At 39.0% G+C, this 26,107-nt stretch overlaps 1 protein-coding gene across 13 annotated transcripts in view; it reads right to left on the bottom strand.

Annotated features, from left to right (window-relative positions):
- The window catches only part of slc4a7 (solute carrier family 4 member 7), a 138,342-nt gene that overhangs the window by 42,404 nt on the left and 69,831 nt on the right, over positions 1 to 26,107 (bottom strand). For 7 of the 13 annotated variants that reach the window (XM_073024513.1, XM_073024520.1, XM_073024508.1 and 4 more), the window contains 8 exons: positions 21,717 to 21,829; positions 16,759 to 16,815; positions 15,943 to 16,100; positions 13,126 to 13,213; positions 12,466 to 12,612; positions 10,901 to 11,004; positions 6,388 to 6,562; positions 1,174 to 1,307 (listed from right to left, as the gene is read on the bottom strand). In XM_073024513.1, coding sequence (XP_072880614.1) covers positions 1,174 to 1,307; positions 6,388 to 6,562; positions 10,901 to 11,004; positions 12,466 to 12,612; positions 13,126 to 13,213; positions 15,943 to 16,100; positions 16,759 to 16,815; positions 21,717 to 21,829 — 976 coding nt within the window. The remainder of the gene's footprint in view (positions 1 to 1,173; positions 1,308 to 6,387; positions 6,563 to 10,900; positions 11,005 to 12,465; positions 12,613 to 13,125; positions 13,214 to 15,942; positions 16,101 to 16,758; positions 16,816 to 21,716; positions 21,830 to 26,107) is intronic. The other 6 variants (XM_073024515.1, XM_073024517.1, XM_073024511.1 and 3 more) reach the window with 1 other exon arrangement.

The following is a 26,107-nucleotide window of genomic DNA, read 5'->3' as shown; positions in this document are numbered from 1 at the left end:
GAAACCCAATACTGTAAATTGGTCTTCCCATAGGAATACCTAAGTTGTTTTTTTAAATCTTAGCATAGAACCTTTAAGAGATTTTGGATAACCAAGATCAAGAAAAAAAATGACGTTTCTCCTTATCCTCCTTTGATTTAGATGGAAATAAGATTGTTCAGAATTATAATTTAGTTCAATGTCACCTATGTTTGAATATACAAACGTTTGTAGATCTGAATAAATTCTATATCAAAAATAACTATGCCAATGATGTTGTGAAAGCGGACTCCTGTAATAGTCATATATTTTTAAACACGTGGAGTAGAAAATAGATCTAAGGTATCTTCCACGTGCCATCCAGGTATCATGAACAAATAGCAATACGAAAATGGTCACTTTTAAATTCAATGCCAGAAACAATGAGTGCCAAAACAGACTGAGCAATGCCAGGCACTGTAACCATCACAATATGTAAACAAATATCTGATAATTTATTTACCCCCACCTCCACCCCAACTTGCTAGAATTTTCTGATGCCATCCATAAGTTCACTCCCCAAGCAATGACCAGAAAATTTTCATGATTGCCACAACTAGATAACATCTCAAAGATTATAAATACTTCTGAAATGCTGTTACTGAAGCAAAGTCAGGCAGCATCAATGGAGGGGAATAAACATCGATGTTTCAGGCCAGAGACCCTTCATTGGGACTCAGGAATAATGACTTAATTATATGACTTTTTAAAGTGGTGTTGCTTAAGGGATAATCATTCTGCAGGACACAAGGAATAACTTTACCACTTCCTTGTGATGTAGTTTCATTGTAATATTTCACATCTGATGGAGAATGCAATCATGCCTATATTTGACATCTCATCTGAGCAGTGGCACATCCAACAGTGTAAATCTTCCCTCCTGTGAGTCACCTTAGATTTGTGTTTTCGAGTCTCTGCAGCAGGATTTGAATACACAAACATCAAACTCACAAGCAAGAATTCTCCCTCTTCAACCACAACCTCAGGAGTGCCAAGTAGTCTTAGCATCCTTTCCACTTTTCTCTTCACTGCAAAAGTTATGTTTACACTTTGCTCTGCTCAACTTTGGCAAGGAGGCAAACAAGAGCACGCCACATGCACACACACAAATAACTTCATTTCCAAAAAATAGTAAAATATTTAATAAAATCTTACTTGCAGAATTTGAATAATATTTTTTCAAACACAAGCACAGGTCCTGTACTTCCCAAAATGGTCAGCGGCTGTCCAGCAAACAAAGAATAGACAATTCCTGTCATTGAAGCTCCAAAGAGAGATTCCAATGCACTCTGCAGGTAGAAACAAAATAAACAATTATGTGTTTGCACATTTAACAGGGTGTGTGGTTGGTAAGGGTGGGGAAACTCAAGTTACTGCATTGGTAAGCAGGAGCAAAGTTTCTGCTCCCATGTTTTATGGGTAAAGAAGAGAGGTTTAAAAATATTGTGCATCAGTGAACACTGACTAATTACTTTTAACCCTCTTTTTTTGGTAGGGACTTTTAACAAAGCGGAAATGTATAAGTCACCAGATGAGGCAGCATCCATGTTAACAGAAACTGTCAACATTTCAGGTTAATGAGAACTGAAAAAAGATGCTTTAATTTACTGTGGGGGGGGGGGCGAAGATGGTCTGTCTGATAGGTTGAAATGTTAAGAGAACAGTTTGACGTGGAAGGGAAAATAAATTAAATTTGCAATGTTCTCTCCACCCATTCAGTTTTGGAAAAGAAGCAGCTTTGTACTTGTTTTCTCCCTTTAATGAAAAGTCTTTGATCTCAGGCTTGGCTCTACTTCTATCCCTTCGTGAATATTACTTGTCAGTTAAGCACATTGTGCTAACTGCGACACTGAGAAGGGATGAGAATCCTGTGGCAAGTAGTTTAAAGGCTGTTTTAGCATCACACTATCAAAAATAAAGCCTGGAAGTATTTTGCAAATATTTAATTCCCTTTTTTTCCTTTATATATTGCACAGAAAGAGCAAATCCAAAATTTCCCTTCTCAGTGTCGCAGTTAGCACAATACTATTTCAGCCGGGACATTCCAGAGGTCAGAGTTCAATTCCTGCACCATTGTGTAAGGAGTCCTATATGTCCTCTCCATGGAATGCATGGGTTTTATCTGGGTCCTCCAGTTTCCTCCCACAGTCCTGGGAAAGCTCATTACAAGATGTCCCATGATTAGATTAATCAAGATGATGGGGTTACTGGGGCGGCATGGCTTGAAGGGCTGTACCGCTAAATTAATTAAATTAACTAAATAAAGCTGATGAGGTTAGAGCATGGATCAGAGCTATGATGTTGCGGCCATTACAGAGACTTGTATGGCTCAGGGAGAGGAATGGTTACTTAGAGTGCCAGGCCTTAGATATATCAGAAAGGACAGGGAGGGAGGCAAAAGAGGTGGGGGCATGGCACTGCTGATCAGAGATACTGTCACGGCTTCAGAAAAGGAGGAAGTCATGGAGGGATTGTCTACGGAGTCTCTGTGGGTGGAAGGGATCAGTTAGGAACAGGAAGGGATCAAGAACTCTACTGGGTGTTTTTATAGACCACCCAATAGTAACAGGGACATCGAGGAGCAGATAGGGTGACAGATTCTGGAAAGGTGTAAATGGGCGGGGAACATCATAAAGGACTCCTCCCATCCTGCGCACGGACTGTTTGATCTGCTTCCATCTGGTAGGCGCTTCAGATCCCTCCAGACTAAGACTAATAGGCACTGGAGAAGTTTTTTCCCTACTGCGGTCACTTTGCTGAACAGTTAACTGTCAGCTAACTATTACTTGGATTGCACTACCTGTATGTACAATTTATATTTTCATTTATATTTATCATTATTATTGTTATGAGCAGAGAGACAACATCTGCCGGAAGTAAATTCCTTGTATGTGCATAGGTACTTGGCGATTAAAGTCTGATTCTGATAACAGGGTTGTCATGTTGGAAGATTCTAATTTCCCAAATATTGATTGGCATCTCCCTACAGCAAAAGGGGTTTAGATGAGGTGGAGTATGTTAGATATGTTCAGGCAGGTTTCCTGACACAATATGTAGATAAGCCTACAATATTAAGAAAGAGGATGTGCTGGAGCTTTTGGAAAGCATCAAGCTGGATGAGTCACTGGGACTGGATGAGAAGCACCCCAGACTACTGTGGAAGGTGAGGGAGGAGATCGCTGAGCTTCTGGCAATGACCTTTGCATCATCAATGGGGTCAGGAAAGGTTCTGGAGGATTGAAGGGTTGCAGATGTTGTTCCCTTATTCAAGAAAGGGAGTAAAGATAGCCCAGGAAATTATAGACCAGTGAGTCTTACTTCAGTGGTTGGGAAGTTGATGGAGAAGATCCTGAGAGGCAGGATTTATAAACATTTGGAGAGGCATAATATGATTAGGAATAGTCAGCATGGCTTTGTCAAGGGCAGGTTGTGCCTTACGAGCCTGACTGAATTTTTTGAGGATGTGACTAAACACATTGATGAAGGTACAGCAGTAGATGTAGTGTATATGGATTTCAGCAAGGCATTTGATAAGGTACCCCATACAAGACTTATTGAGAAAGTAAGGAGGCATGGGATCCAAGGGGACATTGCTTTATGGATTCAGAAATGGCTTGCCCACTGAAGGCAAAGAGTGGTTGTAGATGGGTCATATTCTGCATGGAGATCGGTGATTAGTGGTGTCCCGCAGGGATCTGTTCTGGGACCTCTTCTCTTCATGATTTTTATAAATGACCTGGATGAGGAACAGGAGGTATGGGTTAGTAAATTTGCTGATGACACAAAGGTTGGGGTGTTGTGGATAGTGTGGAGGGCTGTCAGGGGTCACAGCGGAACATTGATAGGATGGAAAACTGGGCAGAGAAGTGGCAGATGGAGTTCAACCCAGTTAAGTATGAGGTGGTTCATTTTGGTAGGCCACAGAATAGAGTATTAATGGTAAGACTCTTGGCAGTGTGGAGGATTCGAGGGATCTTGGGGTCCAAGTCCATTGGACACTCAAAGCTGCTGCGCAGGTTGACTCTGTGGTTAAGAACGCATACGGTGCATAGGCCTTCATCAACTGTGGGATTGACCTTAAGAGCTGAAGTGTAATGTTACAGCTCACGTAGGACCCTGGCCAGATCCGATTTGAGTACTGCGCTCAGTTCTGCTCACCTCACTACAGGAAAGATGTGGAAACTATAGAAAGGGTGCAGAGAAGACTTACAAGGATGATACCTGGATTGGGGTGCATGCCTTATGAGAATAGGTTGAGTGAACTCGGCCTTTTCTCCTTGGAGCGACAGAAGATGAGAGGAGACTTGATACAGGTGTATAAGATGATGAGAGACATTGATCATGCGGATAGTCAGAGGGTTGTTCCCCAGCACTGAAGTGGCTAGCACAAGAGGGCACAGTTTTAAGGTGCTTGGAAGTAGGTACAGAGAAGATGTCAGGGGTAAGTTTTTACACGGAGTGGCGAGTGCGTGGAATGGGCTGCCGGCGACAGTGGTGGAGGCAGATATGATAGGGTCTTTTAAAAGACTCTTGGATAGGTACATGGATCTTAGAAAAATAGAGGGCTATGGGTAACTCTAGCTAATTTCTAAAGTAAGTACATGTCTGGCACAGCATTGTGGGCTGAAAGGCGTGTATTGTGCTGTAGGTTTTCTGTGTTTCTGTTGCTATGAATGAATGATTAAATAAATAAACAAACAAGAAAGTTGAAACTTAAGAAAGAAAATTTCAGATATGCTCTTTCTAAACTGATTGTAATATTCCATTCAAACTTTTCACCTTTAAATATTGCCTCTTTTTATTACCTTTTAGTAACATAATATTATGGATTACAAGTTGAAACCAGGTGTCCAATGGATTTTAATATGCATCTCACAATGTTTTGAGATGATTTTATAGAAGCAAGCCAGTTGTAGATTCTCACCAACTCTTAAGGAAATAATTTTGCCAGGTCTCCTTTTAATATTGCTCAATAGCTTGAAGATACATGTATGTATCTAAACTTGAAGATACTTTAATTACAATGAGAGAACTGTTACATTACTATTGCATTATTATTATGTTATTCTACTACAAGTACACTATAAGGTCATGGTCAATTTGCTCAGGTCATTCAGAATTTGAGCTACACCAAAAGTCTATCATATTTAAAAATGCTTTGCAATTCAGGTTTCTGTTCAAAATTCCACAGCATTTCAGAACTGTTGGGTCTGCGCAGCAATATACCATTATTAATATATTGAAGCACAGACTACAAATTGTGTGCTATAAAAATGGTAGCTAGTTTACATTTGTTCACATTTAACAGCAACAGAAACAGGCCAGTCAGTTCCTGGCAGGTTGTTTGGTCACTCAGGGAGAATGCCTTACCCCCGTTTATTTGGTAAAATTCCACATTCCCCAGAACATACTGGTACAATTCTGCTCCGCGCTCATAGAGAGCATCTGACCCATATCAGCCATTACTCTCTGGCTTGGTGCAGCATCCTCTCACGATATACGAAAGCTACAGTGAACTGTCAGGTCAGCAATCCACCATCACTGCAGGACTTCTGTGTGTCCAGGATAAAGAAATGGGCAGGAAATATCATTATGGACACTACCCACTCAGCAAACTGTTGTTTCCAAAACATGAGAAATTCTGCAGATGCTGAAAATCCAAAGCAACACACATGCTGGAAGAATTCAAGAGGTCAGGCGGTATCCATAAAAATGAATGAATAGTTAACATTTCAGGCCAAGAAGAGTCCTGAAGAAGGGTCTCAGCTTGAAATATCGACTGTTTGTTAATTTCCATCGATGTTCCTGACCTGCTAACTTCCTCCAGCACTATGTGTGTGTTGCTTTGCCTTTTCCAAAAGCTCCCTTGGGAAAAGTACAACAGGGCTATTAAAACAAAAACTTCACATCATCTTAAAAGCTTATTACCCCAGGTAGCTAATCTGATCAACCATTCTAATTAACCCACCGCACCACCCTCTGGCGATTACCCCTGTTACTGCACTGTAAAAACTTTAAATCATTTTTATAATGTTGTTTATATTGTAAACAGATGATGGTGTTTATGTATTTTGTACACTTTATTCCATATTCGTATTTTAACATAAAACTTCATTTTCATATAATTCTTTATTGAATGTTGTTTTTTGTTGTATGTTGTGCCCTGATCAACACACCACAGTAAACTCCTAATACATGTATATGGTGAATAAATACTTCACTTATATTGTTTTCATGTTCCTTCCAAATTACAAATAAATTATTAATTGGAAAGACCCTACAAAAAGGTAGTTTTCCAAAAGAATTCAATTGTTTGCATAATCAGGACACAGAGGTAGAAATAAGAAAAAGAATGACTCAAATACATACTATTCTATTTTCTGTTGCTTCCCCAAGCAATCCGCCAAAAGTGATGACAGGAGACATACAAGCACAATAAAGGAACAGAATGGAAGCTAGGCACTGCAAACTAATTGCATCCTTAAAGTCACTCAGGTAAAACGGCCACTTCCTTTTGATATCGCGGATTAAGCCACCAAAGATCCTGTGAAGTAAATTAGTAAGTTTATACAAAACTTAATTCAACAACTTACTTTAAATGCACATAATAATCTGCAGAAACAAACATTTATTAACTCAATCTTGGACAAGGATATTTGTAAGCTCAATCACTACTCAACCATGTTAACAATGCAATAAATTTTAAGGCTAATTTAAGTTACAGTTAAGCAATACATACAAAATGCTGGAGGAACTCAGCATGCCAGGCAGTCTGGGTATAGGGCCACCCCCACCCCCAACTTTCTGCTTTCCAAAGGGATCACTCCCTACGTGACTCCCTTGTCCATTCATCCCTCTCCAGTGATCTCCCTCCTGACATTTAACTTTCAAGTGGAAAAAGTACTATACCTGCCCCTACACCTCCTCCCTCGCTACCGTTCAAGGTTCCAAACTGTCCCTCCAGGTGAGGCAACACTTCACCTGTGAGATTGTTGGGGTCACTTACTGTATCCGCTGCTCCTAGTATGGCGTCCTATATATAGGTGAGACCTGACGTAGATTGAGAGACTGTTTCACTAAGCATTTGTACTCTGCCAGGAAAAGTGGGACCTCCCAGTGGCCACCATTTTAATTCCACTTCCCACTCTCATTCCAAAATGTCAGTCCACGGCCACCTCTACTGTCACAATGAGGCTACACTCAGGTTGGAGGAGCAACGCCTTATATTTCATTTGGGTAGCCTCCAACCTGATGGCATGAACATTGATTTTTTGAACTTCTAGTATTGCCCTCTCCCTCACCATTCCCATTTTGCTCTCTCACCTTATCTCCTTACCTACCCATTTGGTGCTTCTCCTTCTTCCCTTTCGTCCACAGTCTTCTGTTCTCTCCTACCAGATTCCCCCTCTCCAGCCCTTTATCTCTTTTACCAATCAACTTCCCAGCTCTTTACTTCATCAGTCGCCCCCTCCCGGTTTCACCTACCTTGTATTTCTTCCTGCCCTTTCCCCCCCCCCCCCCCCCAATTCTAAATCTGATGAAGGGTCTCGGACAGAAACATCAACTGTTCACTCTTTTCCATAGATGAGTTCCTCCAGCATTTTGTGTGTGTTACGTGGATTTCCAGCATTTCAGATTTTCATTTGTTAGTAAGTTATAGTTAAATTAGTTTACATAGAACATGAACATTACAGCACAGTACAGGCCCTTAGATCCACAATGTTGTGCCAACCTTTAAACCTATTCAATGATCAATCTGACCCTTCCCTCCCTACATAGCCCATTTTTCTACCATACATGTGCCTATAAAAGAGTTTCTTAAATGACCCTAATGTATCTGCTTCTACCACCACTCCTAAAAGGGCATTCCACACACGCACCGCACTCTATATAAAGACCTTACCTCTGGCAACCCCCCTATACTTTCTTCCGATCATCTTAAAATTAGGCTCCTTTGTATAGCCACCCTTCGAAATAGTCCCTGGCTATCCACTCTGTCTTTTCCTTGTCATCCTGTACACCGATATCAAGTCACCTCTCATCCTCCTTCGCTCAAAAGAGAAAAGCCTGAACTCAGACTATCTTAATAAGACATGCTCTATCATCCAGGCACCATCCTGGTAAATCTATGTTACACTAACTGTTCTATTTATTATAAATTATTATAAATTACTATAATTGCACATGGCACATTTAGACGGAGAGATAATGTAAAAATTTTTATTCCTCATGTACGTGAAGGATGTAAGAAATAAAGTCAATCCAATTCAATTCAAAATCTCCTCTGCATCCTCTCTTAAGCTTCCACATCCTTCCTACAATGAAATGACCAGAAATGAACACAATATTCCAAGTGTGGTATAACCAGGATTTTATAGAGCTGCAACATTATCTTATGACTCTTGAAACTTAACCCAATATGTGCTGAAGTAGTAAAAAAAAAGTTTCATTTTTAGTCCTGAATGTTTTTGGCATCTCCAAGCCTGAATGCTTGAAAACACAGTGAGCAAAACGGTTCTGAATTGTCTTGATGCTTATTTCTCACCAACTATCAGTAACAAAAATCACTGCTTTTTAAACACAAACACACACAACTGACACTATTTAAAAACTGTTTCCTCTGAGCACAATGTAGTCTTGATAACGGCTACACAAAAGCAAGTGACTGATAAAACAAATCCCATGAAAGAATATCATAAACACAAGATTGCGCAGATGCTGGAAATACAGTCCAGAGCAACATACACATATGATGGAGGAACTCAGCAAGTCAGGCAGTATTGCGGGAGGGGAATAAACAGTCGATGTTTCACGGCTGAGACCCTTCATCAGGACTGAAAAGGAAGGTAGCAGAAGCAAGAATAAGATGGGGAAGGGGAAGGGGAAGGGGTACAAGCTGACAGATGAGAGGTGAGACCAGGTGAGGGAGAAGGTTGGGTGGGTGGTTGGGGGAGAGCGATATTCCACCTTCTTATTCTGGCTTCTGCTCCATTACTTCCCAGTCCTGATGAAGGGCCTCTACCCAAATTGCTGACTGTTTATTCCCTTCCATAGAAGCTGCTTGACTTGCTGAGTTCCTCCAACATTCTGTGTGTGTTACTCAAGATTTCCAACATCTTCAGAATCTCTTGTGTTTATGGGAAAGATAGTAGGTAAAGTGTGCTAATGGAAAGGGGAAAAGCAACCATGGTCACTGATGGAGGTCTTCAAAAACTGCAGTGGCTTCCTACAGTGTTTTTAGTAATGAGTGGCATTTCCTGCAACAATGTAACCTAGAATCAAGAGGAGAGCAGGCTGTATTTGTCTCAATCATAGATACAGATCTGATGACTCTATCTGATTTGAGTCACAGATACAGGCCCTCTAGCTCGAGTCCATGCCAACAACGTAGGGAGCAGGCTGTATTGGTCTCAGTCACAGATACAGATTCAATGACTATTTGATTTGAGTCACAGATACGGACCCTCTGGTCCGAGTCCATGCCAACAATGTTGGGTCTTGGCCCAAAACATCAACTGCTTATTCCTCTTAGACCCTGGCCCCTCCCCTCCATGTGTTCATGATTAACACGAGTCAAATTTACCTAGCTGCCAAAAATGCATGAATGCTCATTTACCACATAGTTTAAGGTACTGTTCAACAGACAGAAATACAGAGAAACTAAAACTGGTGGATGTTATTCAAAGAATTGACTAAGACATGGAACCAGTTTATACTCGCGAGGAGCAAGACTTCTGCTTGACTCAAAAGAAATTTGCACAAACACGTTTTAATGGATAAAGAAAGAATAAAACAAAAGAAAAAAACAAAGCTGATGCCATTCATGTCAGCAGCAGAGATACAAAGACTAATAAAAACCACTTGGAATCAGCAAGACCTTCAAAAGGGGAATTTGAAATAAAATTGACAAAAATGATAACATCCACTCCATTTCACCGTTGAGCGAATAAGGTGGAAAAAAGATAATTTGGGGACCGTATCTCCGTATCTACAAAGATGCTGCCCAACCCAAAGAGTTCCTCCATCAGATTGTTTAATGTTGACTCTATCAACAGTGCTATTGAAATAAAAATAAGGGCATCTAGATACAATGGGTATTAGTTTGCATCAGTATTTACAATAGCTGAACAACCTTGAAGAAGTAACACTTTATTGGGGAAGGAATGTCACCAAAATTATTGTAATAGCAATATAGAGGATAAGCAGGAGTTCCCAACCTCGAGTCTACGGACTCCTCAGTTAATGGTAGGGGTCCATGGCATAACAAAGGTTGGAAACCACTGCTATAGAGTGACTTATCCCCAGGACTGGATAGGAAATACACCTAGTTCAGAATTTGAAAATAGAATATATCCACTCATTATCCCTGTTTGACTAGGTGACTTGCTGTGCTTCAGTGCTGCCATAGGTGGTGGTACAGCCAGATACATTAGAAACTCTTAAGAGAAGTTTAAATAGTCACATGTGAGGAAAATGAACTTCATGTAGGTAGAGAGGGTTAGTTAGGTTGGTCATTTGATTACTAATTTAATTGTTTGGCACAACATTGTGGCCAAAGGGCCTGTTCCTGTGTTGTACTGGCCTATGTTCTATGTTCTAAAAAGTAACAGAAACACGAGCTGTTTCTGTTTCAGCTTGTATTTACAAAACATTATCATAATCTCACCTTCCTCAAACTTTTACAACCAGCTTGTTGGTCAAAACATATTCAAAATATTGTATATAAAACACAGAAAAATTAAAAGTCAAGGGTGGCATTAAAACACACATTACTGCTGTTTCATTCTTTGCTCTACTAACATCATACAGCTTATATGCACTAACTTATGATTAATTTCACAGGTAACAATTACTTTCATAGTAATTAATATGTAAAACAAACCTTCCAGTACGCTCGAGTTCTGGCTCAGTACGATGTTCTTCGTGATTTGGGGCTCCACTGGTAACCGTTGGACAATTTGAAACGGGAGGGAATTTCCGCTTTTCCTTTACAAATGTATGAAACAAAAGTAATTTAACAAATGAGCTGCAGCGTTTCATTTGCCGTTTTTGTTCTGATCTTACTAGAACTAGAGCTCATTTGTTAAGAGTGAAAGGTGAAATGTTTAAAGGTAACTTGAAGGGGATCTTCTTCACTCAGAGGGCAATGAGAGTGTGGAACTACCTGCCAGTGGAAGTGATTGATTTGGGTTTGATTTCAACATTTAAGAGAAATTTGGATGAGTATATGATTGGGAGGTGTTTGTAGGGCTATGGTCTGGGTGCAGATCAATGGGACTAGGCAGATTAGTAGTTCGATAATGGACTAGAGAAGCTGAAGTGCCTGTTTTGGTGATGTAGTGTTTTATGACTCTAAAACTAGAAATGCAAGATTAAATTACATTATCAAAAGTATTCAAAGAAAGTATTGTCTAAAGCTAAATTAATTGATAGCCCCAATATGTGTAACTTTGAACCAAACGGACAGGGATAAAATAAGAACAACTATTGAATTTTGAGAGAGGGTGAACAAAATATTGTTTCAGAAAAAGAGGCATTTTTTCTCAAAAGGAGTCTGTTTGTTATTCTTCAAACTGCTGCTGTTATGAATATGGGCAAGTGTAAATGAATTTCCCATCAATTATCAAGAATGGACAAATGCATTTTAAATAACCAAAATCCACCATTTTTGATGGTGAATAAAGCTGAACAATCTTTAATCTTGAATAGATTATGTAATTTCCAGTACAAAAGTGTGAAGGAGAACAAAATATTTGTTACTCTGGATCCTTACTTTTCCCAAGCAGTGTTTTATTACTGCCCGTTACACCGCTGGCAACAGGCAGCAATGAAGGTCTTCCATCTCTGATGGTGTTCAGGGCTTCTTTCATCATACCAATAGCTTCCTTTCAGGAGACTCAGGAATACAGTCATACTCAGATGTAGAAGGATTCTTCGTTGCTGTTTCTGTAACAATTCTGTTCTACCAGTCAGAGTTGTTAGTCCTGAGCTGAAACCCTGAACCTGTAGGACTGATCAACATCTTCTCCCACTAACGGACCCCTCCACACCCCCATCCACCGCTACTTTACCATTTTTCATCAGTTACCTGTGTCTAGCTTCAATTTTTGAACATACAATCAATCTATCTATACAAGTTATTTTATGTATATATATTATTTTTTGTGTTCTTTATCTTATTGCGTTTTTTTGTGCTGCATCCGTTCTGAAGTAACAAATATTTTGTTTTCCTTTACACACGTGTACTGGAAATGACATTAAACAATCTTTAATCTTGTGTACAAACAGTTCTGTACCTGTTGTCACTTTATGTACAGTACACAATGAATGTATACACACTAGTACATTCAATCTATGTGTATAGCCTATCTTATGTATTTATATTTATTGTATTTTTATTATCTTTTTATCTTATTGTGTTTGAGAGACTGTAATTATGATTCTCACCTGAGATGGGACACATTTTGGTGGTTCAATTCGTATTGAAGGATCCCATTCACCCGGGGGGAGTACAGTAACTTGATCTAAAAATTCATCTATTCCTGCCAGCAGGTCAGTACGATCCTTTGCTTTATAGGCAACATCGTGGAAAATCTTTGGATAGGAATACATATATAAAAACACATTCATTATCTACTTCTTTTAAGTACAGATCCAGTAAGATTACTATATTCCTTCAACAGCTGCAGTTTTAAAGCTAATACAAGTTATCTTAATTGTTAAAGGTTTCAAAGATAGTTTATGATATAGCAAATTAAATTTGACTCCGAATCAGAATCAGGTTTATTATCACTGGCATGTGACGTGAAATGTGTTAACTTAGCAGCAGCAGTTCAATGCAATACATAATCTAGCAGAGAGAGAGAAAAAGTACACAGTAACTATAATGGAATTTATTTACAATTGCACTTCGTATATTTTCTAAAATGCAGTAAATTTACTGATCTTTTTCATATAAGCATTTATTTTGTAGATTAAGGATTAGCTTAACTGAAGAGTAATGAAAGGAGCAAGGTCTCAGCTTCACAATATTTTAGTTAAAATCCATCGCAGGACGAAAATACCCAAAAGGCCTATTATAATGAAGTAATTCCCTTGAAAACTTGCCTCATCTGTCATTAAGGTAGCTATTGATCTACCAATTTCATGATATTGCTGTGCTTTGCCTGATGGTCCCAACATAAGAAACAAAAATCTGGAAGGAAGGAAATGACATGTTAGAAATTAAATTATTCCAGTTTGCTTGGTATCACAACAAGTTTATAACAATGAGCCAAAAGCCAATTCCTATCATCACCTTTTGCAGATGACAATGAAAGTAACAAAACTTACATCAACAAAAATCATTCTACAAGTATATCGAATTCCTGATATCAAGGAAGCGATAATCTGTATTTTTTGGATTGATAAAACACTCCATGTGTGAACTGTATTATTAGCAATATATTGGCTCTGAAATCTATTTTATCCACAATAGTTTTGAAAATATATTAAATTAATAACAGACACATATCAATTAAATAATAAGTTACTGTAAGACATTTTATTCCCAGAACATTTACTTTCCATACACTTCCCTCCACACAATTATAAATCAATTACTTATGTAAATTCGTGTTGGGGTGATTTATTAACAGTCCATGAAACATTTTATTTTGCTGATTTTAGCTAAATAACTAGCTTAGAAAATCTATATAATTTGTTGCTTAAAGAGTTAGCTTCCTATTATGTTATTAATTAATTGAAGCATATCTATCTAACCAAAATATTTTCCAATCTTTAAAGTTAAAGCAAGCATTAAAAATATTTAGGGGAATAAATTTGAGATATAATCATGAAACAAGTTCGATATAGGATTTGACATTTAAAGAGTCTCTGTCCATCAGAAACATTTCACAAACTTGAGTACTAGTAGCTTTGGACTTACTACACCTTGAGATTAATGAAGACAAACTTAATTATCACACAAACATTTGAAGTATCAAACTACTGTCCTTTATTCAAAATAAAACCCAAGGGCATCTGGAACAACATATCCCACATTCATCACAAATCCTTTCTTGGCAATAAATGGATCATGAACTCCAATCTTACACAGCAAGTTTACTTAAATACAGCTTATAAGAGGAGATGGAACAGCATTCCTATATTTACATCATAGATTTAAAAAGGAAAGAAAAATCCCACTGTGCTTCACTGAAGTATAATCAGATCAAGGTAGAAGCTAAGAAAGGAGATGAATCTCAGGAATATATATACATGCTTTGATAATAAATTTATTTTGAACGTTGAGATAACCGGAGTAGCAAGTGAAACCTTAATCACAGAAATTGATTAGGTAAATAACATCAGTGAATTCAAAGAAGAAATGTACATAGATCAGACTGAAAGGAATACTGAACATGGGTAAGGGGCACAGCTTAAGAAAGTTCAATCTTGACCTGAAGAACACATTTCAAATCAAACAGTGGAACAAGGGTCACCTCTGAAGTTAGTGATGATATGTTGGTCAGGTGGGATACACAAAGGTGAGGATATCGGTTAAGATGGTGCAACCGAACATGTGGAACAGTTTCCCAGTAGTAAAAAAGCTAAGAAATCCAACAAAAACATCACTAAAAATACCTTTACTGAGAGAAATTGTGTTAAATTATTGTCACAAACAGTGAAAGGGCAAGCAATGATAAGGCGAGTTTGGGGGATGATTTGATACAAACGGAGTTCTGATGCCCATACAACTGCCCCAGATGCGAGGGTGTATCACTCAGTGCACCATAAGGAGGTCAGGGCCCGGGCAAAAGAGATTCGATTTCAGTGTTCGCACAGCTGGCCCAGGTACGAGGCTGGATCACTCCGTGGGCTGGTCGAGCTGATTTGAAGAGCTTGAGAGCGGCTTCAGGCTGGGCAACAAAATCTGGGCCAGAATGAGTTGCTGGGCAGTGTGGTCTAAGCCCGGGGCCTTTCGCAGCTGTACTACCAGGGTCCTAGTGCGAGGTACAATGCGCTGTTTAGACAATTTAAACGCCAGCCCAAATCAGAGGCAAGAGATGATCTTGCTCACGCTTTGAAATCTTTGCTTCACTCTCAGGGCACTGGAGCCTTTCGCTGATCTACTGTTGGGTCAATTTAAAGGCTGTTAGTCAGGATGAGAGCCGATTTTGCACATTCCCCGCGATGGTCATATCCATGGTGTTGAGGCTATGAAGACTGTCCCGTACCCTCTAATGTGAAAAACTAATAAGCAAGGCTTTGGGCCTACTCCGAGGTTTAGATCTGAGGACTCATTTTTGATTCTGAAAGCTGTTGTTCACTTCAATTGTTTGCATGCCTTGTATTATTTTTTCGTTCTTTCTCTTGTACATCAAGTGTTTGTCTTTTATTTTTATTTTTATTCTTTTTTCCTTTAAATTGGGTTCTTTGAGGTTTTTTGCTTTGTGGCTACCTGTGAGCAAGCAAATCTCAAAGTTGTATAATTTATACATTCTTTGATAACAAACGTACTTGAACTTGATCGGGTTTATGGTGATTACTGAAGAAAATGTTACTATTATCTTCAGTAATCATCACCTAAGACTAAATATGGTGCAAGCAATTGGAAAGCACAAGTGGAGGAATCAAGGGGTTGTGGATGTGGTGAACTGTGTGTCAATATGCATGTGCTGATAATTTTGTGCATGCTGGGGAGGAAAAAGAAATTTGACCATATAGACGGAGAGCTAAAGTAATGGTAAAGAAATGGAAAGATGGACATTATTGGATTTGTTAGTTATAGTCATGAAGGCAAAAGTAGAACAAACACGAACAATGGTACTGAACCAACATTTGATGAGGCCAGTGTATATATTAAATATTGCAGAAGAGTGCAGCATATCTAATAGATAAATTTACATAACCAAAATCTATCATCTTTTGTATTAGCTTCACCTGGTTGGAATGGGAACTTCTGTGAGCCCTGTGAGAAGAATAGCAGGAGACAGACGAATAAAGGCTATTATGGGTCTCTCAAGGAAGTCCACTTCTCCTACTAAGACATTAGAAGCCTCAGCACCCGCTGGAATCTTTTTCATGAAGTTCATGTCCACCTGTAAATATGTGAAAGGGACGAGGTAAGAGCTCAGCAATTCAAAATAACCAAGAAACACAGAAAACAACTCATTAATTCCGTAACACAAAATAAGACAGAACTTTGAGCAAAAATTTGTTTGACTTCAGATTTTTAAAAATAAACTAAGATCTTATCTTCTGTATATGAATTTTCTTTGCTGAATGTAGGTCAATTTTTTTCTGAATTTATATTTCATTAAAGGGTGAATTGGGAGTTGTATCCAAATGGTAGATTAGTTCAGGGACCAAAGTCTCTGGTATACTATTTCAAAGTTAAAGCCTAAGGTCAAAATTTATACTGATACAATCAACCTTCTTTCTGAAGTCATCCTCCTTATTCCAGTCATTTTTTATGGGAAACTAGATTTAATGTTAACACTATAGTTATAAAATATTTTGACTTCAAATATCTGTCAACAAATATTGCTCATTGCTTATTACAAATTCCAAGATCCACACTAACTCAACACAAATAAATTAATGACCACTGAACATTTACTTCTGCTGATAAATAATAATCATCACCATACAGACTTCTGATTTGGCACAGATCAACATTTAAAGTAAAGCACAGACAAGCGACAAAACAATGTACACGACAGTAATATACAAGAAGCCATTGAACTCAAAACTTACTGCAGGCCTCTTGCTTCTTATACCAAGCGCGACACAACTACAGTGCCAGGACTCAAACTCCAGTCCAACCAGGAGTAAAGGAAGGCACATTTAAAACCAAAAGGCCAAAGAAAGGCAAAAAGAAAAAAAGAAAAAAAACAAGCAAAAAGTCATAAGAAAGATGCAGGCACTTAAATACCTGCTGTTAATTGTAGGCTAAATAATCTACAAGAGGGGAAGAAAAAACTTATATGAACTACAGTTAAAAATTAAAGTTTAACAACAGAAATCAAACAGGAAATTTTGAGACAATTTGAGGAAAAATGTAAATCACACTGATAAAAGAAACTTTTTCCTACCATAAGCTACAATTAAAACATTTTACCACAGTATATTTTGTTAATTGTTAGTGTAATCTAATAAAGTCACAAATTTTGTCCTTAACCAACAAACATGTCATAGCAGAAAGGCAACAAAGCATTTGCAGTTTCAGACAGCACAAATTATGTGATTTAAGTTCAAGTAATTAATGAAATATCTATTCAATAAATTTGAACATAGTTTTGAATATCTTTTTCAAAAACACAGTATATAAAATACTAATTATCATGCAATGAAACAAAACCAGTTAGCTTTTGAGGGGGAAACTGTTGTAATTTTTAATCAACTTATCCTTCCATTGGTGCTGGAATAAACAAACTTGGGAATCTCATTAGCAATTTTCAAACTAATTGTTCCCAGGATCGGACTCAAAGATGTACTACTCTGATATTTCACAGACAATTGTGTTCAAACTGAGATTCCTAATTCCTTTGAAAGGCATTCACTAATACCAGCTACAATTTTTTAAAGATATGCCGATAGGCATAAACTGTATAGGCTAAACTATTATTGACACACTGTAAACTTCATTCCCTTGTTCTCACAATATGTGAACATCAGATGGATTTTAATCACCAGATTATCTGTAATACCAGCAGTGAGTTGAAAATCTACCCAAGGTTTCTTAATTATAGATTTTCTTCAAACACTTTTTTTAAAATATTACAAGCTAGTGGAATCTTTGCTTTTCCCAAGGCAAGGCTTTGAAATAAGACTGCTTCTGCTTTCTACTTTTATATTCGTAATAGACGCCATTCCTTCCATTTAAAGTTCAAAGTACATTTATTATCAAAATACATATACAATCTTGAAATTAGTCGCCTTGCAGGCAGAAACAAAACAAAGAAACACAATAGAACCCTTTTTTAAAAACCCACATAAAAAAGACCATCGAACACCCAATGTGAGAAAAAAAAGAATAAATCGTGCAAACAATAAAAAAGTAAACAAGTAACACACAGTAGATGAACCACAGAGTCTACGAAAGTGAGTTCACAGTCACAGAACTGGTTCAGTGCTACAGCAGGTCCAGGTGCCCGATGGCCACAGGCCAGTTCAGCACTGAAGCGAGTGTTGATGGTTGCAGGCTACGACTACAGGGTCAATTCAGCACTGAAGTTAGTAAACCTCATAGAGTAGTGAGCAGAACACCAGGTTGTCCTTCGCCTTCAGCCTTGACACTTTGGTCAAATTGTGCTAGTAGTAAAGTAAAGGTTAAGAAAAGCACATGGAACATGAACTGCAGAGTCTCTGAAAGAGAGTCTACAGCTGTGGGGTCCATTCAGTGCTGAGGCAAGTGAAGCCTATCCAAGAACCCAGTGGCTGCAGGAGAGCAACTGCTCCTCAACCTGATGGTGTGTGACCCAGGACTCCTGCACCTCCCACCTGACAGTAGTTGCAATTGATACAGTCTGGTCAAACGCAGGGAGACATCGCTGAACACCTGTTCATTTTCCACTCTCATCCTCGACGATTTTAATCTTGCTCAATGCTTTAATCTTCTCAGAGTGATGGAGCCAACCACAGGTTTGTCTCCCACTAGCAAGCCTCAATACAGCATCTACCAGCTGTACCAACACTCTTGAGTCTAGTTCGCTGAATCCCCCAGGAGATCTGTGATCTACTAGAGTATCGTAGTTTTGTGAGTAATCTGCAAAAATCACTATTGGTCACTGGTGCCACCTTGCCTACCAACCTCTATTCCTAAACACTCAGTCTTTCGTGTTACCTTAAGAATTCATAATCCTATGTAGCTGCACTAATGTATAGTTCAATTTCACAAGTTGTTAGTTCTGTATTTACAAATATGATAAAATTGGTGCCTGTTGTGATTTAAGCTTCCAAAACAAAAGAAAACGAGATCTAGGTGTTCTTGTACATCAGTCAATGAAAGTACAGTGAGATCTAGGTGTTCTTGTACATCAGTCAATGAAAGCAAGCTTGCAGGTACAGCAGGCAGTGAAGAAAGCTAATAGCATGCTGGCTTTTATAACAAGAGGAATTGAGTATAGGAGTAAAGAGGTCCTTCTGCAGCTGTACAGGGCCCTGGTGAGACCACACCTGGAGTATTGTGTGCAGTTTTGGTCTCCAAATTTGAGGAAGGACATTCTTGCTATTGAAGGAGTGCAGCGTAGGTTCACAAGGTTAATTCCCGGAATGGCGGGACTGTCATATGTTGAAAGATTGGAGCGACTGGGCTTGTATACATTGGAATTTAGAAGGATGAGAGGGGATCTGATTGAAACATCTAAGATTATTAAGGGATTGGACACGCTGGAGGCAGGAAGCATGTTCCCGCTGATGGGTGAGTCCAGAACTAGAGGCCACAGTTTAAGAATAAGGGGTAGGCCATATAGAACCCAGATGTGGAAAAACTTTTTCACCCAGAGAGTGGTGGATATGTGGAATGCTCTGCCCCAGAAGGCAGTGGAGGCCAAGTCTCTGGATGCATTCAAGAGAGAGTTAGATAGAGCTCTTATAGATAGCGGGGTCAAGGGATATGGGGAGAGGGCAGGAACGGGGTACTGATTGTGTATGATCAGCCATGATTACAGTGAATGGCGGTGCTGGCTAGAAGGGCCGAATGGCCTACTCCTGCACCTACTGTCTATTGTCTAAAATCTTTCCTAATACCAATAGGGATATCAAAACGTGCCTCTACACTACAAACAAGAGAAAATCTGCAGATGCTGGAAATCAAAGCAACACATACAAAATGCTGGAGGAACTCAGCTGGTCAGGCAGCATCTATGAAAAAGAGTGTGGTCAACGTTTCATGCCAAGACCCTTCATCAAGACTGGAATTTATAAGAATGGTGGGTGGGGGGGGGGAATTTCATGGAAACCTATTAGGCGTTGAAAGGCCTAGACAGAGTGGATGTGGAGAGAATGTTTCCTATAGTGGGGAAGTCCAGGACCAGAGGGCACAATTTCATAATAGAGGGACGTCCATTAGAATGGAAATGAGGAGGAATTTCTTTAGTGGTGAATCTGTGTAATTCTCTGTCACAGGCAGCTGTGAAAGCCAGGTCACAGGGTATATTTAAAGCAGAGGTTAATAAGTCAGGGCATGAAGTGATGTAGGGAGAAGACAGGAGAATAGAGTTGAAATGAAAATGGGTCAGCCATGATCTTGAGCAGGTTTGACAGGCCAAATGGCCTAAATCTGCTCCAATGTCTAATGGTCTGATGGTCCCTTTGAGCAAATGCGAAAGCAGAATCAGAATCAGTTTTACATCACTGATGTATGTCATGAACTGTGCTATTTTTTAGCAGCAGTGCAGCACAGTACATAAAATACACTATAAATTACAATAAGTACCAAAAAAAGTTCAAAAAGAGAGCAAAATAGCAAGGAGAGTTAGGTAGTGTTCATGGCCCATTCAGAAACCTGATAGTGCAAAGGAAGAAGCTAAAATGTCCTCTCTCTTTATGGCAACCCGTTATGTTGCTTCTGTCCAGCTAACAGGCGTAGAATGGTAACACAGTGCTATTCCAGCACCTGTGACCTAGGTTCAATTCCCATTGCTGTCCATAAGGAGTTCGTTCATTCCTCCCGAGTGGGTTTCCTCCAGGTGCACCGATTTCTTCCACATACCAATGATGTACAGTTAGTACGTTAGTTGGTCACATGGGTGTAACCAGGTAATGCAGGTTACTGGCCAGAAGTCTCTGTACAGTGCTGTATCTCTAAATTTAAAAAAAAGGGGGGGGATTGTGCACTTGAGGGCAAAACTCCTATCAGATGCACAATGCTCTAGAAAATAAAATGGTTTCTTCTACACATCAGAGTTCCAATTACTGTGCTGCTTGCTGAGTACAAGACTACCCAAAAGCTACAATAGCATGGATTTTAGACCACTCTGACCCAATTGGCACTAAATCTACATATGTTTCAATACATCTAAATAGGTAAAATCCAATTTCTAAGCAATTGTCCAAAGTGCAAGCAACTGCTATGACCAATCTACTGTAGCTCTACCTATGATTCACAATGTCTTCCAAGAATCTGGTGTGAGAAATTGTGAACGAGAAAGTCTAAGAATCATCCCTTCACTTGTCAGTTCTTCCTGAGTAAATGATCCACTGTCAGGTTTACAACTCTCAGAACTTATAATTGATCTTGAACGACCGAAAAATTAAAGATCAGCTTTATTTGTCACATGTAAATCAAAATATATAATGAAATGGGTCACTTTCATCAAATCAAATCAGTGGGGATTGTACGACATCACCATGTGTCCAGTAGCATGCCCACAGCTTACTAATTCTAACCCAAATGTCTTTGGAATGTAGGAAGAAACAGAACATCTGGAGGAAACCTGTGGTCATGGGGAGAATGTACAAACTCCTTACAGACAGCGGCAGGAACTGAACCCCAATCTTCTAATTGCTTGCGCTGTAAAGCATTGTGTTAACCACTACATTAAAGTGTGGCTAATTATCACAATGAACTGAAATAGTCATTAATTCAGAAAAAGGTCATTTTCAGTAAGTTTTAAATACAGCTTCAATACAATTGTACATATTATTTTAAACAGTTGAAAATAAATTAAATACTTACAACTACATTTTGACAATTTCATGCAAATAATTACCTTGCTGAAATCCACTGTGCTGTTTTCTCTACTTGCATTACTATAAGATGATTTGTTTTCAACGCTCTTGGTCTCCAGAATACCTGGTGCAGATTGAGGAGATGCTAGAATTCCTGTTTAAGATGCATGGTGGAAAGACACATTTAGCAATATACTCATAAAACACAGCAAGTAACTCTTATTAACCAAACCATTTAGTTGTTAGATTTGGAGGCACACAGTGTTACTGCAATTTGTAGGATTTAAGTATACCTCAGTGGCCGCTTTACTAGGTACAGGAGTGGAATCTGGTGTGATCTTCTGCTACTGTAGCCCATCCACTTCAAGGATCAGCATGCTGTACGTTCACAGATGCTCTTCTGCACACCACAGTCGTAACACGTGGTCGTTTGAGTTACTGCCACCTTCCTCTCAGCCTGAACCAGTCTGTCCATTTTCCTCTGACCTCTCTCATTTACAAGATGTTTTTGCCCATAGAAATGCAACTCACGAGATTTTTTTTTGTTTTTCACACAATTCTCTGTGTAAATGTTAGAGATTGCTGTGTTGAAAATCCCAGATCAGCAGATTCTGAGATACTCAATCCACCTTGTCTGTCACCAACAGTCATTCCATGGTCATAGTTACTTAGATCACATTTCGAACCCATTCTAACATTTAATCTGAACAAGACTACCTCTTGAACATGTGTGCATGCTCTTATGTATTCAGTTGCTGCCACGCGATTGGCTGATCAGATATTTGCATTAATGAACTAGTGTACAGGTGTACCTAATAAAGTGACCACTGAGTGTATATCTTCACTAGTGTGATTAAGCCATGTTCCTGTAAAAGAAGCAATTTAACAAACGAAGCTTGGTGCCCACTGCAGGTGTATGGTAGAACCATTCAAAAATTATTTTCCATTATGTGTCATTTTTATTTAAATATGATAAGCTGAGATATGAGGCCCTGAATAAAGGACAAATTAAGAATCAAACAGAACAAAGCCTGCTCGAAAATAATTAATTGCTTATTTGTCTACCTTTGGATAAAAGTATAAAAATTCAAAGTACTGTAGGAATGAGATAACAGATAATAAAAACTATGGTTAAATGTTTAACGATGCCTGCATGCACTTAAGGTGAGAAGGATTAAGTTCAAAGGAGATCTGCAGAGCACTTATCTTTAAAATACATAGTGGTGGATTTCTGCTACTGGGGCAGCAGTTGAGGCAAATATGAGCTGTAAGGTAATATTACAGCTAAATAATACCTTGGTCAGACCCCACTGTGTTCAGTTTTGGTCATCTCACTACAGGAAGGATGTGGATACTATAAAATGAGTACAGAGGGGAGTTATAAGGATGTTGCCTGGATTGGAGAGTGTGCCGAATGAGAATAGGTTGAGTAAACTTGGCCTTTTCTCCTTAAAGCAACGGTGCATTAGGCGACCTGAGAAGTGTTTAAGATGATGAGAGGCATTGACCAGAAGCTTTTTCTCAAGGTTGAAATGGCTAATACGAGAAGGCATAGTTTTAAGCTGCATGGCAGTAGGTACAGAGGGGATATCAGGGGTAAGTTTTACACACAGAGAGTGGTGGGTACATGGAATGCACTGCCGGCAACAATTGGGGAGGCGGACACAATAAGGTCTTTTAAAAACTCTTAGATAGGTACATGGAACTTAAGAAAATAGAGGTCCATGTGGTAAGGCAATTCTAGGCAATTTCTAGAGTAAGTTACATGGTTGGCACAACACTGTGAGCCAAAGAGCCTATAATGTGCTGTAGATTTCTATGTTCTATGGTATTTAAGAGGCTCTTAGATAAGCAGATGAATATAGAGAGGATGAAGAGATACGGACTTCGTGTAGGCAAAAGAGATTAGTTTAGTTACTGTTCAACGACTAAATTAATTTAATTTGGTACAACATCGGGGCTAAAAGGGCCTATTCTTGTGCTGTAGTTTATTGTTCTACTGTATTTTTCAATCTAACTTGCCCAGCAACATCTCCTCCACAATCTCCATTAGCACAGGTGCACCACAAGCCCCCTGCTCTACTCGCTTTACACTTATGACTGTGTGGCTAAGCACAGTTCTAATGCCATATTTACATTTGCTGACAACATCACTGTTGTAAGCTGAATCAAAGGTGGTGATGAATATAGGAGGGAGATTGAAAATCTGTTTGAGTGATGACAAAACAATCACCAGCCATTTAATGTCAGCAAGACCAAGGAGCTGATTATTGGCTTCAGGAGGTGGAAACTGGAGGTCTATGAACCTCATCAGGGGAATCAAAGGTGGAGAGGGTCAGCAACTATAAATTTCTGAGTGTTATTATTTCAGAGGACCTTTGTGCAATTGCAATGAAAGCACAAACGCGCCTCTACTTCCTTAGAAGTTTGCAAAGATTCAGCATGGCATCCAATAATTTGACAAACTTCATTAGATGTGTGGTGGAGAGTATATTGACTGGTTGCGTCACAGACTGGCATGGAAACAGCAATGCCCTTGAATAGAAAAATACTCAAAAAAGTAATGGAAACAGCACTGTCCATCATGGGTAAGGCCTCCCCACCATTGAGCACATCGACACAGAGCATTGTTGCAAGAAAGCAACATCCATCATCCGGGAACCACGGCACCCAGATTATGCTCTCCTCTCACTGCTGCCATCAGGAAGAATGTACAGGAGCCTCAGGACTCACACCACCTGGTTCAGGAACAGTTACTACCCCTCAACCATTAGGCTCTTGAACCAGAGGCAATAATTTCATTCATCTTCACTTGCTCTATCACTGAACGGTTCCCACAACCTACAGGCTCACTTTCAAGGACTCTTCATCTCATGTTCTTGACACCTACTGCTTATTTATTATTATTTTTTATCACTTGTACTTGCATAGCTTGTTGCTTTTCGCAGATCGGTTGTTTATCCACCCTGTTTGGTGTGGTCCTTCATTGATTCTATTATGGTTCTTGGATTTACTGAGTATACCCGCAAGAAAACGAATCTCGGGGTTGTATACATGACAAATATGTACATTGGTAATAAATTTACTTTGAACTTCGAATTCAATGTTGTTTGATAGAAACCAGACTTGATTTGATGCAAGTGACCCAACTTTTGTAAATATTTTATTCAAAACTTTGACCCTGCATATAGCAATCTTGCTGACAAGAATCTGAGAGAAATACTGGAAGGATTCGCTATGTCAAGGTCTTCTGCATCAATGCAAAAGGAGTATTACGTGGAGAGCCCAAATTTAGGCCCAACCACAAAACAAGAGGAATAAAAATCGAGTCAATCTCCAATTTGTGTCATTCTTGTAGGAAAAATAAGGCTTAAATGCATTAAAACTTACAAATACTTCACCAAATGAATTAGAATAATAATCCATAAATGACAAGTAACGAAAAATTGGAAAGATCGAGCAGAATTTTAAAATTCATAACAGGTCTGATTATTTATTAAAGTCTTATTTGAAGCAGCAGTTTGCCCTATTCAAATTAATGTGAGTAGACCCATAGTGCAATCTTGACCAGAGTTTTAAAAAAATTTAAGTTTCAGGCAATTTCTCACTATCTCAACAAACTTGTATGTCAGAGAGTGTTCTTTTGGTGAATAATGGGGCTTCCAATGGCCAACTTCTGTATCCCCATTTTGTTATATGCTTATGTGAAACTCACTAAGATTCTGCAAATATGAGTGGTGAACATGTGATAGTTTTACTCAACATAGTGTTGTGATGAAATTATCTGTATGGATTGTGTGGAAAACGAAGTGTTTTCACCATACCTCAAATCATGAAAAAATAATAAACCAACTTAATAATTTTCTGTGAAACCTCTTAATTTATCCAATATTTTTGCTATTAATTCTTAATAACAAAGATACCTATCTCACATTTCCTCCCATTAAGTCTTTCTGCGAAATTTTTGACCACTCACATATCCAATCTATACACTCCCTTCAGTTGAGTCATTAATATGGATTATTAATAGCCAAAACCCTAGTAACGATCCTTGTGATACTCAGATAGTCACAGCATGCCAATCTGAAATTGATCCATTTATCCATACTCACTGTCTTCTGTCAGACAACCAGTGTTCTAACCAAGCTACTGTATCTGGGAGTACAGTTAGACGAGAAGCTAGACTGGACTGCCAACACAGATGCCTTGTGCAGGAAGGCACAGAGTCGACTGTACTTCCTAAGAAGGTTGGCGTCATTCAATGTCTGTAGTGAGATGCTGAAGATGTTCTATAGGTCAGTTGTGGAGAGCGCCCTCTTCTTTGTGGTGGCGTGTTGGGGAGGAAGCATTAAGAAGAGGGACGCCTCACGTCTTAATAAGCTGGTAAGGAAGGCGGGCTCTGTCGTGGGCAAAGTACTGGAGAGTTTAACAT

This window comes from Hemitrygon akajei, chromosome 20 (assembly GCF_048418815.1).
Source record: "Hemitrygon akajei chromosome 20, sHemAka1.3, whole genome shotgun sequence".
NCBI classification, from domain to species: domain Eukaryota; kingdom Metazoa; phylum Chordata; class Chondrichthyes; order Myliobatiformes; family Dasyatidae; genus Hemitrygon; species Hemitrygon akajei.
Note: the sequence above shows the minus strand (reverse complement) of the source record. Positions and strands in the feature narration are given on the sequence as shown.